At 48.2% G+C, this 19,405-nt stretch overlaps 1 protein-coding gene across 1 annotated transcript in view; it reads left to right on the top strand.

Annotated features, from left to right (window-relative positions):
* Positions 1–19,008, top strand: part of trabd2a (TraB domain containing 2A) — a 123,158-nt gene extending 104,150 nt beyond the window's left edge. Inside the window, exon 5 of the mRNA XM_052458626.1 lies at positions 18,914–19,008. Coding sequence (XP_052314586.1) covers positions 18,914–19,008 — 95 coding nt within the window. The remainder of the gene's footprint in view (positions 1–18,913) is intronic.
* Positions 19,009–19,405: the final 397 nt, after the last annotated feature.

Here is a 19,405-nt window from a genome sequence, read left to right on the forward strand (position 1 = left end):
CCAGCAACTCTTAGAGGACAATGGATCGGATCCCAGCAGGCGACCCAACATCAGACAGAGCGGTCTTCTGGTCAGGCTCCGTAGACAGAGGAGATCCAGCAACTCTTAGAGGACAGTGGATCGGATCCCAGCAGGCGACCCAACATCAGACAGAGCGGTCTTCTGGTCAGGCTCCGTAGACAGAGGAGATCCAGCAACTCTGAGAGGACAGTGGATCGGATCCCAGCAGGCGACCCAACATCAGACAGAGCGGTCTTCTGGTCAGGCTCCGTAGACAGAGGAGATCCAGCAACTCTTAGAGGACAGTGGATCGGATCCCAGCAGGCGACCCAACATCAGACAGAGCGGTCTTCTGGTCAGGCTCCGTAGACAGAGGAGATCCAGCAACTCTTAGAGGACAGTGGATCGGATCCCAGCAGGCGACCCAACATCAGACAGAGCGGTCTTCTGGTCAGGCTCCGTAGACAGAGGAGATCCAGCAACTCTTAGAGGACAGTGGATCGGATCCCAGCAGGCGACCCAACATCAGACAGAGCGGTCTTCTGGTCAGGCTCCGTAGACAGAGGAGATCCAGCAACTCTTAGAGGACAGTGGATCGGATCCCAGCAGGCGACCCAACATCAGACAGAGCGGTCTTCTGGTCAGGCTCCGTAGACGGAGGAGATCCAGCAACTCTTAGAGGACAGTGGATCGGATCCCAGCAGGCGACCCAACATCAGACAGAGCGGTCTTCTGGTCAGGCTCCGTAGACAGAGGAGATCCAGCAACTCTTAGAGGACAGTGGATCGGATCCCAGCAGGCGACCCAACATCAGACAGAGCGGTCTTCTGGTCAGGCTCCGTAGACAGAGGAGATCCAGCAACTCTTAGAGGACAGTGGATCGGATCCCAGCAGGCGACCCAACATCAGACAGAGCGGTCTTCTGGTCAGGCTCCGTGAGACAGAGGAGATCCAGCAACTCTTAGAGGACAGTGGATCGGATCCCAGCAGGTGACCCAACATCAGACAGAGCGGTCTTCTGGTCAGGCTCCGTAGACAGAGGAGATCCAGCAACTCTTAGAGGACAATGGATCGGATCCCAGCAGGCGACCCAACATCAGACGGAGCAGATGGAGCGGTCTTCTGGTCCGTAGACAGAGGAGATCCAGCAACTCTTAGAGGACAATGGATCGGATCCCAGCAGGCGACCCAACATCAGACAGAGCGGTCTTCTGGTCAGGCTCCGTAGACAGAGGAGATCCAGCAACTCTTAGAGGACAGTGGATCGGATCCCAGCAGGCGACCCAACATCAGACAGAGCGGTCTTCTGGTCAGGCTCCGTAGACAGAGGAGATCCAGCAACTCTTAGAGGGCAGTGGATCGGATCCCAGCAGGCGACCCAACATCAGACAGAGCGGTCTTCTGGTCAGGCTCCGTAGACAGAGGAGATCCAGCAACTCTTAGAGGACAGTGGATCGGATCCCAGCAGGCGACCCAACATCAGACAGAGCGGTCTTCTGGTCAGGCTCCGTAGACAGAGGAGATCCAGCAACTCTTAGAGGACAGTGGATCGGATCCCAGCAGGCGACCCAACATCAGACAGAGCGGTCTTCTGGTCAGGCTCCGTAGACAGAGGAGATCCAGCAACTCTTAGAGGACAATGGATCGGATCCCAGCAGGCGACCCAACATCAGACAGAGCGGTCTTCTGGTCAGGCTCCGTAGACAGAGGAGATCCAGCAACTCTTAGAGGACAGTGGATCGGATCCCAGCAGGCGACCCAACATCAGACAGAGCGGTCTTCTGGTCAGGCTCCGTAGACAGAGGAGATCCAGCAACTCTTAGAGGACAGTGGATCGGATCCCAGCAGGCGACCCAACATCAGACAGAGCGGTCTTCTGGTCAGGCTCCGTAGACAGAGGAGATCCAGCAACTCTTAGAGGACAGTGGATCGGATCCCAGCAGGCGACCCAACATCAGACAGAGCGGTCTTCTGGTCAGGCTCCGTAGACAGAGGAGATCCAGCAACTCTTAGAGGACAGTGGATCGGATCCCAGCAGGCGACCCAACATCAGACAGAGCGGTCTTCTGGTCAGGCTCCGTAGACAGAGGAGATCCAGCAACTCTTAGAGGACAGTGGATCGGATCCCAGCAGGCGACCCAACATCAGACAGAGCGGTCTTCTGGTCAGGCTCCGTAGACAGAGGAGATCCAGCAACTCTTAGAGGACAGTGGATCGGATCCCAGCAGGCGACCCAACATCAGACAGAGCGGTCTTCTGGTCAGGCTCCGTAGACAGAGGAGATCCAGCAACTCTTAGAGGACAGTGGATCGGATCCCAGCAGGCGACCCAACATCAGACAGAGCGGTCTTCTGGTCAGGCTCCGTAGACGGAGGAGATCCAGCAACTCTTAGAGGACAGTGGATCGGATCCCAGCAGGCGACCCAACATCAGACAGAGCGGTCTTCTGGTCAGGCTCCGTAGACAGAGGAGATCCAGCAACTCTTAGAGGACAGTGGATCGGATCCCAGCAGGCGACCCAACATCAGACAGAGCGGTCTTCTGGTCAGGCTCCGTAGACAGAGGAGATCCAGCAACTCTTAGAGGACAGTGGATCGGATCCCAGCAGGCGACCCAACATCAGACAGAGCGGTCAGCGCCAGTTTGCGCTGTTCTGTGAAGGGAGTAGTATACAGTGTAGTACGAAATCTTCAGTTTCTTGGCAACTTCTCACATGGAATAGTCTTCATTTCTCAGAACAAGAATAGACTGACGAGTTTCAGAAGAAAGTTATTTGTTTCTGGCCATTTTGAGCCTGTAATCAAACCCACACATGCTGGTGCTCCAGATACTCATCTAGTCTAAAGAAGGCCAGTTTTATTGCTTCTTTAATCAGGACAACAGTTTTCAGCTGTGCTAACATAATTGCAAAAGGGTTTTCTAATGATCAATTAGCATTTTAAAATTATAATGGGTTAGGTAACACAACGTGCCATTGGAACACAGGAGTGATGGTTGCTGATAATGGGCCTCTTTACACCTATGTAGATATTCCATTAAAAATCAGCCGTTTCCAGCAACAATAGTCATTTGTAACATTAACAATGTCTACACTGTATTTCTGATCAATTTGATGATATTTTAACGGACACTTTAAAAAATATATATATTTCATAAACAAGGACATTTCTAAGTGACCACAAACTTTTGAATGGTAGTGTGTATATATATATATATATATATATATATATATATATATATATATATATATACACACACACACACACATTTTTTTTCACTGGTGGCCACAATGCAACTTTAGCTGATACTAAATGCACATGGGGAAACACTGGTGCTAGTACTAACGCTGTCACCCTGAGATGACTTCGTAGATAGACTGGATTCCTCTGGCCAATGGCAACCTTATCCCATTAGCTAGTACCCTGGGACAGACCAGGAAGGGCCTGCAGTGGTCCAGACCAGAGGGGCCTAGAAAGGACTTATGAGGGATGAGGTAGGTTGGGGGAGCAGATAGGCAGGCAGACGGACAGGCCCTCCCAGCCGACAGTATCCCATTAGGCTGTGTGACTGAAAAGCCTGGAGGGGCCAAGCCTCCCCTTGCTTTCACCTCTCATCCCCCGGGGTCATCTAAAGGTCAGGCAGGGAGCCAGCCAGTCCAGGGGAGCTCAACTGAAGCTGTTAAATATCAAAGCAAAACCTTTTAGACAGGCAAAGCTAGGAGAAACATTTTAGACAGGCAAAGCTAGGCAAGGAGAAACCTTTTAGACAGGGAAAGCTAGGCAAGGAGAAACATTTTAGACAGGCAAAGCAAGGAGAACCCTTTTAGACAGGCAAAGCAAGGAGAAACATTTTAGACAGGCAAAGCAAGGAGAACCCTTTTAGACAGGCAAAGCAAGGAGAAACATTTTAGACAGGCAAAGCAAGGAGAACCCTTTTAGACAGGCAAAGCTAGGAGAAACCTTTTAGACAGGCAAAGCTAGGAGAAACCTTTTAGACAGGCAAAGCAAGGAGAAACCTTTTAGACAGGCTAAGCCAGGCAAAACCTTTGAGACAGGCAAAACCTTTGAGACAGGCAAAACCATTTAGACAGGCAAAACCTTTGAGACAGGCAAAACCATTTAGACAGGCAAAACCTTTGAGACAGGCAAAACCATTTAGACAGGCAAAACCTTTGAGACAGGCAAAACCATTTAGACAGGCAAAACCTTTGAGACAGGCAAAACCATTTAGACAGGCAAAACCTTTGAGACAGGCAAAACCAGGCAAAACCTTTAAAACAGGCAAACGCCAGGCAAAGCAAGCTCATACACATCACCCACACCAGGTTCCTTTCCTTAGGGCACACCAGGTTCCTTTCCTTAGGGCACACCAGGTTCCTTTCCTTAGGGCACACCAGGTTCCTTTCCTTAGGGCACACCAGGTTCCTTTCCTTAGGGCACACCAGGTTCCTTTCCTTAGGGCACACCAGGTTCCTTTCCTTAGGGCACACCAGGTTCCTTTCCTTAGGGCACACCGGGTTCCTTTCCTTAGGGCACACCAGGTTCCTTTCCTTAGGGCACACCAGGTTCCTTTCCTTAGGGCACACCAGGTTCCTTTCCTTAGGGCACACCAGGTTCCTTTCCTTAGGGCACACCGGGTTCCTTTCCTTAGGGCACACCAGGTTCCTTTCCTTAGGGCACACCAGGTTCCTTTCCTTAGGGCACACCAGGTTCCTTTCCTTAGGGCACACCAGGTTCCTTTCCTTAGGGCACACCAGGTACCTTTCCTTAGGGCACACCAGGTTCCTTTCCTTAGCGCACACCAGGTTCCTTTCCTTAGGGCACACCAGGTTCCTTTCCTTAGGGCACACCAGGTTCCTTTCCTTAGGGAATACCAGGTTCCTTTCCTTAGGGCACACCAGGTTCCTTTCCTTAGGGCACACCAGGTTCCTTTCCTTAGGGCACACCAGGTTCCTTTCCTTAGGGCACACCGGGTTCCTTTCCTTAGGGCACACCAGGTTCCTTTCCTTAGGGCACACCAGGTTCCTTTCCTTAGGGCACACCAGGTTCCTTTCCTTAGGGCACACCAGGTTCCTTTCCTTAGGGCACACCAGGTTCCTTTCCTTAGGGCACACCAGGTTCCTTTCCTTAGGGCACACCAGGTTCCTTTCCTTAGGGCACACCAGGTTCCTTTCCTTAGGGCACACCAGGTTCCTTTCCTTAGGGCACACCAGGTTCCTTTCCTTAGGGCACACCAGGTTCCTTTCCTTAGGGCACACCAGGTTCCTTTCCTTTGGGCACACCAGGTTCCTTTCCTTAGGGCACACCGGGTTCCTTTCCTTAGGGCACACCAGGTTCCTTTCCTTTGGGCACACCAGGTTCCTTTCCTTAGGGCACACCGGGTTCCTTTCCTTAGGGCACACCAGGTTCCTTTCCTTTGGGCACACCAGGTTCCTTTCCTTAGGGCACACCAGGTTCCTTTCCTTAGGGCACACCAGGTTCCTTTCCTTTGGGCACACCAGGTTCCTTTCCTTAGGGCACACCAGGTTCCTTTCCTTAGGGCACACCAGGTTCCTTTCCTTTGGGCACACCAGGTTCCTTTCCTTAGGGCACACCGGGTTCCTTTCCTTAGGGCACACCGGGTTCCTTTCCTTAGGGCACACCAGGTTCCTTTCCTTAGGGCACACCGGGTTCCTTTCCTTAGGGCACACCAGGTTCCTTTCCTTAGGGCACACCAGGTTCCTTTCCTTAGGGCACACCAGGTTCCTTTCCTTAGGGCACACTGTAGCAAAATGTTTCGCAACGGAATAGGAAACATTGAGTTTCCACATGTTCCACATTCCACATGTTCAGTTCCTTTTTTCAGTCCGTTTTGTTCCATTTGGTGCCTGATTAAAATACAAGCCGTCTCTCCACTGACTTACACAGCCAGGTACTCTGTCCTAGAGGTATATTGACCAGGCCCAGCATGACAGGCCAGCCATACAAACTGGCTAGATGGAAAAGGAAAAATATTGAATCATATACATTTCATGTCAAAGGTCATTGACAATGTATAATCACAGTGTTTGTTTGGTCTGAAGGTTTATTTCTGAATGGTAAACAGCAGATTGTAGTCCTCAGTAAAAGCTGAGTTTAGTTTAGAGACGGGGAGAGACTGCCCCTTTAGGGGGACTAAAATGGAACTGAGGGGTTTTAAAAGGGGCAATCTGGGATTCAACAATAAAGCAGTAACCCTGCCACTTTTTTTTTCTATAAAGGGCTGATGGAATGTAACCATAGATGGAGCTTTGGATGCAAGGACTTGTACCAATCCCAGATTGTCTCTTTAAAAGAGTCAGATACACCGAGAATGGAGCATAATAAATTAATCGGTTTAAGCTTAGAGAGATCTGTTTCCTTGTTCGGGCTGCGTCTCAATCCACCACATCCTACTATGTCTCCTTTCCATCTCTTGCGGGGGAAAGTGGCCGAGCTACAGCGTCGTTTTGTCAGACCAGGAGACATCCTTGAAAATCAAGTCTTCTCATGAAAACGTCTGTAGCAATACGAACGGTTTTGGCCTAAACACTAGTTTGAAAAGGTGAGACTCACGAACACGATGGTGTTCTTCGTTTTGCCCCACAAGCCCCACCGGACTAAAAGTTACTATAAAAATAACCCATATAAATGAATGGAAGTAATGAGGTCGTTTGGTGCCAACAAAAACAAGGTGTTAAATATGCGTAAAAGATATAGATATATATTTCCTGAGCTTTCTTATATATAGCATTGATATAGGACTGACTCTTCACGTCAACCCGAACTCTAATCCTTATGATTAATTTTTTTGTCTGGCTTTTTTTTGTTGCCATTTATGAATGTGTTATATTTTATCAAATGATACCTGAAGGGGTCCTAAAATTCACAATCAAATAGCTAAATGATCCATAGTATGACCTTCTTAAAACAATTCCAGATGTCAGCTTAGACTTTTAAGAATGACATCACAATGGATTGGTTTTTAATAAAGATGAAGACTATGAAAATATGTGAAGACTAGGAAAAAATATATTATGCAGTTTTATTGTTTTAGTTAAAACAATTGTGATGAAAAGGGGGTGATTACACCAGGAGAAGAGGGTGATTAAACCAGGAGAAGAGGGTGATTATACCAGGAGAAGAGGGTGATTACACCAGGAGAAGAGGGTGATTACACCAGGAGAAGAGGGTGATTACACCAGGAGAAGAGGGTGATTACACCAGGAGAAGAGGGTGATTACACCAGGAGAAGAGGGTGATTACACCAGGAGAAGAGGGTGATTACACCAGGAGAAGAGGGTGATTACACCAGGAGAAGAGGGTGATTACACCAGGAGAAGAGGGTGATTACACCAGGAGAAGAGGGTGATTACACCAGGAGAAGAGGGTGATTACACCAGGAGAAGAGGGTGATTACACCAGGAGAAGAGGGTGATTACACCAGGAGAAGAGGGTGATTACACCAGGAGAAGAGGGTGATTACACCAGGAGAAGAGGGTGATTACACCAGGAGAAGAGGGTGATTACACCAGGAGAAGGGGGTGATTACACCAGGAGAAGAGGGTGATTACACCAGGAGAAGGGGGTGATTACACCAGGAGAAGGGGGTGATTACACCAGGAGAAGAGGGTGATTACACCAGGAGAAGGGGGTGATTACACCAGGAGAAGAGGGTGATTACACCAGGAGAAGAGGGTGATTATACCAGGAGAAGGGGGTGATTACACCAGGAGAAGGGGGTGATTACACCAGGAGAAGAGGGTGATTCCACCAGGAGAAGAGGGTGATTTCACCAGGAGAAGAGGGTGATTAGACCAGGAGAAGGGGGTGATTACACCAGGAGAAGAGGGTGATTACACCAGGAGAAGAGGGTATTTACACCAGGAGAAGAGGGTGATTACACCAGGAGAAGAGGGTGATTACACCAGGAGAAGAGAGTGATTACACCAGGAGAAGAGGGTGATTATACCAGGAGAAGGGGTGATTACACCAGGAGAAGGGGGTGATTACACCAGGAGAAGAGGGTGATTACACCAGGAGAAGGGGGTGATTTCACCAGGAGAAGAGGGTGATTAGACCAGGAGAAGGGGGTGATTACACCAGGAGAAGGGGGTGATTACACCAGGAGAAGAGGGTGATTACACCAGGAGAAGAGGGTGATTATGCCAGGAGAAGGGGTGATTACACCAGGAGAAGGGGTGATTACACCAGGAGAAGGGGGTGATTACACCAGGAGAAGAGAGGGTGATTACACCAGCAGGAGGGGGTGATTACACCAGGAGAAGAGGGTGATTATACCAGGTGAAGAGGGTGATTACACCAGGAGAAGAGGGTGATTATACCAGGAGAAGGGGTGATTACACCAGGAGAAGAGAGGGTGATTACACCAGGAGAAGAGGGTGATTACACCAGGAGAAGAGGGTGATTACACCAGGAGAAGAGGGTGATTATACCAGGTGAAGAGGGTGATTATACCAGGAGAAGGGGGTGATTACACCAGGAGAAGAGGGTGATTACATCAGGAGAAGGTCCCTCTTTTTCCCTTTTCCTCATCACTCCTGTTGTCTCCCACATGTGGAGGTTTGTGCAGTCAGAGTGCCATGCTAAAACCATGGTTAATTACCAAGGCCGCAGGTTGTCGGAGACTTGATATGTGTATTAATGACAGATTGGCACTGTTTTATACTGCCCATGTGGTCAATGTGGGTGGCAGCGCCAGCGTGTTAAAACCTGTTACTTGCTTTACGTGTGTGCCAACGGCCTGTCATTGCAGTGAACGGCAACTGCTGCCTATAACGGGTTCAGCCGCTGTCTCGGCCTCATGGACGCAAGCAATGATTTTCCCAATCACAACTTTTCATCATTTGTTTCCCCCCCCCTCCTCTCATAACTTGGTGCTCTGCTAATGTCAAATGATGACTCCGGCAGTTTAAATGCAGCGTGATGATTCTCTCTCTAGAAGTCAGAGCTCAGTAGAAAACTGCTGAGTGTGAAAATAAAAATTTTAAAAAAGGTTAGAGGTGGTCTTCCTGGTCACCTTTGACCTATTTCATTCCTCTCTCACACACACACACACACACACACACACACACACACACACACACACACACACACACACACACACACACACACACACACACACACACACACACACACACACACACACACACACACACACACACACACACACAGATGCACGCACGCACACGCACGCACGCGAGCCAGTGGGCTCTCAGTTTAGATAGCCAGTAGTATGGACGTCGTTAGAGTTGTTTACTCAGTTGTCAGGAGACGCCGGGGCTGAGGGATGTTTTGACCCAGCCAACAGCGTTATCCTTTGGACATCAAAAAACACCTCGGGCTCCAGCTGCCTGATGTGTCTGGATCTGAGCGCCTGTCTAGGTTTTGGTCTGGGAAATGGCTCCAGCTGCCTGATGTGTCTGGATCTGAGTGCCTGTCTAGGTTTTGGTCTGGGAAATGGCTCCAGCTGCCTGATGGATCTGAGCGCCTGTCTAGGTTTTGGTCTGGGAAATGGCTCCAGCTGCCTGATGGATCTGAGCGCCTGTCTAGGTTTTGGTCTGGGAAATGGCTCCAGCTGCCTGATGTGTCTGGATCTGAGCGCCTGTCTAGGTTTTGGTCTGGGAAATGGCTCCAGCTGCCTGATGGATCTGAGCGCCTGTCTAGGTTTTGGTCTGGGAAATGGCTCCAGCTGCCTGATGTGTCTGGATCTGAGCGCCTGTCTAGGTTTTGGTCTGGGAAATGGCTCCAGCTGCCTGATGTGTCTGGATCTGAGCGCCTGTCTAGGTTTTGGTCTGGGAAATGGCTCCAGCTGCCTGATGTGTCTGGATCTGAGCGCCTGTCTAGGTTTTGGTCTGGGAAATGGCTCCAGCTGCCTGATGTGTCTGGATCTGAGCGCCTGTCTAGGTTTTGGTCTGGGAAATGGCTCCAGCTGCCTGATGTGTCTGGATCTGAGCGCCTGTCTAGGTTTTGGTCTGGGAAATGGCTCCAGCTGCCTGATGTGTCTGGATCTGAGCGCCTGTCTAGGTTTTGGTCTGGGAAATGGCTCCAGCTGCCTGATGTGTCTGGATCTGAGCGCCTGTCTAGGTTTTGGTCTGGGAAATGGCTCCAGCTGCCTGATGTGTCTGGATCTGAGCGCCTGTCTAGGTTTTGGTCTGGGAGCAGTGAGAGAATGAGCCACAAAAAAAAAATGGAATCTATACCCATGGACATACATCGTGTTCGTTCATTTGCCTCGGTCTGACGAGCTGTTTTTCCATTTTAGTAATTATATTTCTAGGGTTTAACAGCATAAATACCTGACTCAACTACCCAGTACTGTGAAGCCAGTGTCCGACCTGGCTGGTGATACACTACCCAGTACTGTGAAGCCAGTGTCCGACCTGGCTGGTGATACACTACCCAGTACTGTGAAGCCAGTGTCCGACCTGGCTGGTGATACACTACCCAGTACTGTGAAGCCAGTGTCCGACCTGGCTGGTGATACACTACCCAGTACTGTGAAGCCAGTGTCCGACCTGGCTGGTGATACACTACCCAGTACTGTGAAGCCAGTGTCCGACCTGGCTGGTGATACACTACCCAGTACTGTGAAGCCAGTGTCCGACCTGGCTGGTGATACACTACCCAGTACTGTGAAGCCAGTGTCCGACCTGGCTGGTGATACACTACCCAGTGCTGGGTAGTGTATCATCTGGCTGGTGATACACTACCGTAGAGATAATCATCAAGTTGGACATGCTCCCAGCTCTGCTCTCCACCTCCACTGTAAATAAACAAAAAATTAAAGTTTCTTAAAAATGGTTCTTCACCTTTAGAACTCTGGCCCGCTAAAGAACCTTTGAGTGAAGTGTGGGGTTCTTGTCGCGGCATCTACGGTTCTGTAGAATTCTCTAAGGTTCCTGACGTGTATGGAAGCCGACAGATGTGTCCATTCCTTAGCACACTGACCAGTGTTGTTGTTGCCCCCCCCCCCCAGTGTAATATTTCTACTGTTGATTCAAGAGTTAAATTCACACTGTGAAAAGAAAACCCAGCCAATAAGATGTAGAAGCATGGGTAGCTAGGGGGGAAAAAATGTCCCTAGGTAGAATCCTACAGGCCAGTCCTCTTCTGGCTGTGCTGGGTGGAGATTAAAGAGTAGGTGAACATTAAGGCCAGATCCTTCTTCAAGGTGTTCATAGTTCGTAGATGTCAGTTGGCTTTTCGTCACCAAGTATACAGAGGTTTAGACAGCAGGTGCGGTTGAGAGAGAGAGAGAGGCAGAGAGAGAGAGCGAGAGAGAGGAGGAGAGAGAGAGAGAGAGAGAGAGGAGGGAGAGAGAGAGAGAGAGAGAGAGAGAGAGAGAGAGGAGGAGAGAGAGAGAGAGAGAGTAGGGGAGGAGAGAGAGAGAGAGAGAGAGAGAGAGAGAGAGAGAGAGAGAGAGAGAGAGAGAGAGAGAGGGAGGAGAGAGAAAGAGAGAGAGAGAGAAAGAGAGAGGAGGAGAGAGAGAGAGAGAGAGGAGGAGAAAGAGAGACAGAGAGAGAGAGAGAAAGAGAGAGAGGAGAGAGAGAGAGGGGAGAAAGAGAGACAGAGAGAGAGAGGAGGAGAAAGAGAGAGGGATAAGATTTTTTTTTTGTAAATGTACTATTCCAATCTGTCGCCCGCCACTGAAATGGTTGTTCCAATGTAGATGTTTAAGGTAATCTCTTACCTTAGTCTTCCCAACCCTGGCAGTCATTCTGAATGGAGTTTGAAAGGAAATAGAAATTCCAAATGTTGGATATCCTCTCTCTGGCTGGACTCCAATAGGAATAACACAGCACTTTGCAAGCCAGCATAATGTGATTTCAGGCCTGACGCGACCTGTAAACAACGAGTTTCAGGCCAGTCTATTACCAGTCTATTAGGGTAAAACTAGGCCCCCAAAGAAGGCTTACATGTATAGTATTATCTTAAATAATTACATTTTAATGATGACATATTTAATTAGGATCTCACTTGGTGGAAGGACACAGGACTGAAAATGAAGAATGCATAAACCATGTCTCTTATCACTATCAAACACAGTCATGGGTGGTACTGGTAACTCTACAATTCACTCGAGAAAGGCACCCTGGGAAATATGCAAATCAAGTTTAAAACCTTATTTAAAACCTTATCATGGATTTTTGTATGGTTCTTCAGAGACCATAACATGGCATCGCTCTCAAGAGCCTTATTTGGTTCCAACTTGCACTTTGATGTTTAAGAGTGTATTCGGACAAGCTCGTCTGTAGCTGGCCTTTCCACCTACTATAGCTGGCCAAGTTAAAAGGTGCAATATGCAATATGTACTCATTTTCGTTGGTAGTTTCAGTGAATAACCCTTTGGCTGAGAAGTGAAGGATTGTGTCTTACATTGCCAGCTGGCTGCAGTGATTATGGTCTGACTGTGTGTGGAATACCAAGCTATGAAGGATGACAGTACACATAAACAGCTGCACTGGCGTGTAGGATGAACACACACACACACACCAACACACACACGCATACACACACACACCAACACACACACACATACACACACAAGCATACACACACACCAGCACACACACACACCAACACACACACGCACATATACACACACACACACACCAACACACACACACACGCATACAAACCCACACACACACCAGCACACACACGCGCATACACACACACACACACACACACACACACCAATGCACACACACACACACACACACACACACACACACACACACACACACACACACACACACACACACACACACACACACACACACACAGTGCCTGGCGTTTATTTATTTAGTTACTGTGTAATGTTTTGGGAACTGCTACTCAGCCCCGGTTACCATTGGTAATATATATATTGCTGCGCTGTATGGAAAGGAACTATATTTAAGGCTTACCATATGTTATATTAATTGGTAGGAAGGATTGGTGACGACGGCTGCGTTTTTAGGGAACAGGTAGCAGAGTGACTGGTTGGGGAACACGTAGCAGAGTGACTGGTTAGGGAACAGGTAGCAGAGTGACTGGTTGGGGAACACGTAGCAGAGTGACTGGTTAGGGAACACGTAGCAGAGTGACTGGTTAGGGAACAGGTAGCAGAGTGACTGGTTAGGGAACACGTAGCAGAGTGACTGGTTAGGGAACACGTAGCAGAGTGACTGGTTAGGGAACACGTAGCAGAGTGACTGGTTAGGGAACACATAGCAGAGTGACTGGTTAGGGAACACGTAGCAGAGTGACTGGTTAGGGAACACGTAGCAGAGTGACTGGTTAGGGAACAGGTAGCAGAGTGACTGGTTAGGGAACACGTAGCAGAGTGACTGGTTGGGGAACACGTAGCAGAGTGACTGGTTAGGGAACACGTAGCAGAGTGACTGGTTAGGGAACACGTAGCAGAGTGACTGGTTAGGGAACACGTAGCAGAGTGACTGGTTAGGGAACACGTAGCAGAGTGACTGGTTAGGGAACACGTAGCAGAGTGACTGGTTGGGGAACACGTAGCAGAGTGACTGGTTAGGGAACACGTAGCAGAGTGACTGGTTAGGGAACACGTAGCAGAGTGACTGGTTAGGGAACACGTAGCAGAGTGACTGGTTAGGGAACACGTAGCAGAGTGACTGGTTAGGGAACACGTAGCAGAGTGACTGGTTAGGGAACAGGTAGCAGAGTGACTGGTTAGGGAACACGTAGCAGAGTGACTGGTTAGGGAACACGTAGCAGAGTGACTGGTTAGGGAACACATAGCAGAGTGACTGGTTGGGGAACACGTAGCAGAGTGACTGGTTAGGGAACACGTAGCAGAGTGACTGGTTGGGGAACACGTAGCAGAGTGACTGGTTAGGGAACACGTAGCAGAGTGACTGGTTGGGGAACACGTAGCAGAGTGACTGGTTGGGGAACACGTAGCAGAGTGACTGGTTAGGGAACACGTAGCAGAGTGACTGGTTAGGGAACACGTAGCAGAGTGACTGGTTAGGGAACACGTAGCAGAGTGACTGGTTAGGGAACACGTAGCAGAGTGACTGGTTAGGGAACACGTAGCAGAGTGACTGGTTAGGGAACACGTAGCAGAGTGACTGGTTAGGGAACACGTAGCAGAGTGACTGGTTAGGGAACACGTAGCAGAGTGACTGGTTAGGGAACACATAGCAGAGTGACTGGTTGGGGAACACGTAGCAGAGTGACTGGTTAGGGAACACGTAGCAGAGTGACTGGTTGGGGAACACGTAGCAGAGTGACTGGTTAGGGAACACGTAGCAGAGTGACTGGTTGGGGAACACGTAGCAGAGTGACTGGTTAGGGAACACGTAGCAGAGTGACTGGTTAGGGAACACGTAGCAGAGTGACTGGTTGGGGAACACGTAGCAGAGTGACTGGTTAGGGAACACGTAGCAGAGTGACTGGTTAGGGAACACGTAGCAGAGTGACTGGTTAGGGAACACGTAGCAGAGTGACTGGTTGGGGAACACGTAGCAGAGTGACTGGTTAGGGAACACGTAGCAGAGTGACTGGTTGGGGAACACGTAGCAGAGTGACTGGTTAGGGAACACGTAGCAGAGTGACTGGTTGGGGAACACGTAGCAGAGTGACTGGTTGGGGAACACGTAGCAGAGTGACTGGTTGGGGAACACGTAGCAGAGTGACTGGTTGGGGAACACGTAGCAGAGTGACTGGTTGGGGAACACGTAGCAGAGTGACTGGTTAGGGAACACGTAGCAGAGTGACTGGTTAGGGAACACATAGCAGAGTGACTGGTTAGGGAACACATAGCAGAGTGACTGGTTAGGGAACACATAGCAGAGTGACTGGTTGGGGAACACGTAGCAGAGTGACTGGTTAGGGAACACATAGCAGAGTGACTTAACTGTGTTGATTCAGGGGACTATAGGGGGATGTTGGAACTTAACTGTGTTGATTCAGGGGACTATAGGGGGATGTTGGAACTTAACTGTGTTGTTTCAGGGGACTATAGGGGGATGTTGGAACTTAACTGTGTTGATTCAGGGGACTATAGGGGGATGTTGGAACTTAACTGTGTTGATTCAGGGGACTATAGGGGGATGTTGGAACTTAACTGTGTTGATTCAGGGGACTATAGGGGGATGTCGGAACTTAACTGTGTTGATTCAGGGGACTATAGGGGGATGTTGGAACTTAACTGTGTTGTTTCAGGGGACTATAGGGGGATGTTGGAACTTAACTGTGTTGTTTCAGGGGACTATAGGGGGATGTTGGAACTTAACTGTGTTGTCTCAGGGGACTATAGGGGGATGTTGGAACTTAACTGTGTTGTTTCAGGGGACTATAGGGGGATGTTGGAACTTAACTGTGTTGTTTCAGGGGACTATAGGGGGATGTTGGAACTTAACTGTGTTGATTCAGGGGACTATAGGGGGATGTTGGAACTTAACTGTGTTGATTCAGGGGACTATAGGGGGATGTCGGAACTTAACTGTGTTGTTTCAGGGGACTATAGGGGGATGTTGGAACTTAACTGTGTTGATTCAGGGGACTATAGCAGGATGTTGGAACTTAACTGTGTTGATTCAGGGGACTATAGGGGGATGTTGGAACTTAACTGTGTTGTTTCAGGGGACTATAGGGGGATGTTGGAACTTAACTGTGTTGTTTCAGGGGACTATAGGGGGATGTTGGAACTTAACTGTGTTGATTCAGGGGACTATAGCAGGATGTTGGAACTTAACTGTGTTGATTCAGGGGACTATAGCAGGATGTTGGAACTTAACTGTGTTGTTTCAGGGGACTATAGGGGGATGTTGGAACTTAACTGTGTTGATTCAGGGGACTATAGGGGGATGTTGGAACTTAACTGTGTTGTTTCAGGGGACTATAGGGGGATGTTGGAACTTAACTGTGTTGTTTCAGGGGACTATAGGGGGATGTTGGAACTTAACTGTGTTGATTCAGGGGACTATAGGGGGATGTTGGAACTTAACTGTGATGTTTCTGGGGACTATAGGGGGATGTTGTAACTTAACTGTGTTGTTTCAGGGGACTATAGCGGGATGTTGTAACTTAACTGTGTTGTTTCAGGGGACTATAGGGGGATGTTGGAACTTAACTGTGTTGTTTCTGGGGACTATAGGGGGATGTTGGAACTTAACTGTGTTGATTCAGGGGACTATAGGGGGATGTTGTAACTTAACTGTGTTGTTTCAGGGGACTATAGGGGGATGTTGGAACTTAACTGTGTTGTTTCAGGGGACTATAGGGGGATGTTGGAACTTAACTGTGTTGTTTCAGGGGACTATAGGGGGATGTTGGAACTTAACTGTGTTGATTCAGGGGACTATAGCAGGATGTTGGAACTTAACTGTGTTGTTTCAGGGGACTATAGGGGGATGTTGGAACTTAACTGTGTTGATTCAGGGGACTATAGGGGGATGTTGGAACTTAACTGTGTTGATTCAGGGGACTATAGGGGGATGTTGGAACTTAACTGTGTTGTTTCAGGGGACTATAGGGGGATGTTGGAACTTAACTGTGTTGTTCTTCACTTGTCACATATTACTTAGGCTGTGGTAGTTAGGGCCTACAGCCCTGTGGTAGTTAGGGCCTACAGCCCTGTGGTAGTTAGGGCCTACAGCCCTGTGGTAGTTAGGGCCTTACAGCACTGTGGTAGTTAGGGCCTACAGCCCTGTGTTAGTTAGGCTGTGGTATTTTTGACCTACAGGCCTGTGGTAGTTAGGGCCTACAGCCCTGTGGTAGTTAGGCTGTGGTATTTTTGACCTACAGGCCTGTGGTAGTTAGGCTCCATGAAAGGCTCTGACTTTGTTGACACACTGCCACGCTACATGGCTTAGTTTGTGAGGACAAGGAGAGACTCCTTCCTTTTGTGACGTGCCGCAACCTGAACCAACAATGCTTCACTTCACCTAGAGAGTGGGGGGAGAAGAAGAAGGAAGGAGAGGGGTGGGGAAGGAGAGAGGAAGAGGAGGGGTGGGAGGAGAGAAGGGGGAGAAGAGGAGAGAAGAAGAGGAGAGGAGAGGAAAGGAGAGCTGGAGAGAGTTGGATCCACTCTGTTTCCTTCTCTTCCTACTTCACTGAAGCTGATCCACTTGTTTCCTTCTCTTCCTACTTCACTGAAACTGATCCACTTGTTTCCTTCTCTTCCTACTTCACTGAAGCTGATCCACTTGTTTCCTTCTCTTCCTACTTCACTGAAACTGATCCACTTGTTTCCTTCTCTTCCTACTTCACTGAAGCTGAGATACTCTCTGTTTCTATAATTTACCAGTGGCCATAGTCCGTTAGTTATTAAAACCCTAAAAAGTGCACATTAAGCTAAAAGCTCCCAGGCAGCGACTGACTCGATGAATCTTTATGTGTTTTTTTTTACTTAATGAGAATCAATATAACCAGAGTAATGGTGAAATAACCTGAGTAATGGTGGAATAACCAGAGTAATGGTGAAATAACCTGAGTAATGGTGAAATAACCAGATTAGTGGTGCAATAACACGAGTAATTGTGAAATAACCAAATTAATGGTGGAATAACCAGAGTAACGGTGAAATAACCAGAGTAATGGTGAAATAACCAGAGTAATTGTGAAATAACCAGATTAATGGTGGAATAACCAGAGTAACGGTGAAATAACCAGAGTAATGGTGAAATAACCAGAGTAATGGTGAAATAACCAGATTAATGGTGAAATAACCAGATTAATGGTGAAATAAACAGATTAACAGTGAAATAACCAGAGTAATTGTGAAATAACCAGATTAATTGTGAAATAACCAGATGTATGGTGAAATATCCAGATTAACGGTGAAATACCCAGAGTAATTGTGAAATAACCAGATTAATTGTGAAATAACCAGATGTATGGTGGAATAACCAGAGTAACGGTGAAATAACCAGAGTAATGGTGAAATAACCAGATTAATTGTGAAATAACCAGATGTATGGTGGAATAACCAGAGTAACGGTGAAATAACCAGAGTAATGGTGAAATAACCAGATTAATGGTGAAATAACCAGATTAATGGTGAAATAACCAGATTACCGGTGAAATAACCAGAGTAATGGTGAAATAACCAGATGTATGGTGGAATAACCAGAGTAACGGTGAAATAACCAGATTAATAGTGAAATAACCAGATTAACGGTGAAATAACCATAGTAATGGTGAAATAACCAGAGTAACGGTGAAATAACCAGATGTATGGTGGAATAACCAGAGTAACGGTGAAATAACCAGAGTAATGGTGAAATAACCAGATTAACGGTGAAATAACCAGATGTATGGTGGAATAACCAGAGTAACGGTGAAATAACCAGATTAATAGTGAAATAACCAGATTAACGGTGAAATAACCATAGTAATGGTGAAATAACCAGAGTAACAGTGAAATAACCAGAGTAATGGTGAAATAACCAGAGTAACGGTGAAATAACCAGAGTAATGGTGAAATAACCAGAGTAACGGTGAAATAACCAGAGTAATGGTGAAATAACCAGAGTAACGGTGAAATAACCAGAGTAATGGTGAAATATCTCTCCTGGTTTGTTGTATTTCACTTGGACTACTCTGTGGGAGCTGAGCTAGATATAGTGTTACAGTGAGTTAGCCGGCGCTGCCATTCCCACGGCTCTGAGAGGGCTGGCTGGCAAGTGTTACCAGGCCTAGTTTGCTTTAGCCTGATCCTGGAGTACCAGGTGGGCAGGGGTTGAACATTCGGGTCTTTACTTTTGTTTCAAGCTCAATCAAGCACAGTTTTAAGGATTTGAAAAGATATAGTATTCGAACCCAGGTCTGGTTGGCTAAGTGGCACGGCCTTGGTCCTGTTGACTCTCTGAAACAGAGAGACTTAAACAGAGACACCTGACCCTAACACGAGAACTGTGGTTTTATTGCAGGTCACTTCCTGGGCAACAACACAGTGATTGATGTGCTGAGGAGTCAAGGCTATGAAGTGGAGCACACTCCTGCAGGGCAGCCCATTAACAGGTAATAATACACCTCTCGCTGTCCTCACCAACACATAACCAATACCCACCCTCCCTCTCTCTCTATCTGACTACCCACAATCCCACCTCCACTCTAAACCTCCCACCACACCCTCTCTGTCTGACTACCCACAATCCCACCTCCACTCTAACCCCCACCCTCTCTATCTGACTACCCACAATCCCACCTCCACTCTAAACCTCCCACCACACCCTCTCTGTCTGACTACCCACAATCCCACCTCCACTCTAACCCCCTACCCCACCCTCTCTATCTGACTACCCACAATCCCACCTCCACTCTAACACCCCCCGCCCTCTCTATCTGACTACCCACAATCCCACCTCCACTCTAACCCCCCACCCTCTCTATCTGACTACCCACAATCCCACCTCCACTCT

This window comes from Oncorhynchus keta, chromosome 12 (genome assembly GCF_023373465.1).
Source record: "Oncorhynchus keta strain PuntledgeMale-10-30-2019 chromosome 12, Oket_V2, whole genome shotgun sequence".
Lineage (NCBI taxonomy): Eukaryota > Metazoa > Chordata > Actinopteri > Salmoniformes > Salmonidae > Oncorhynchus > Oncorhynchus keta.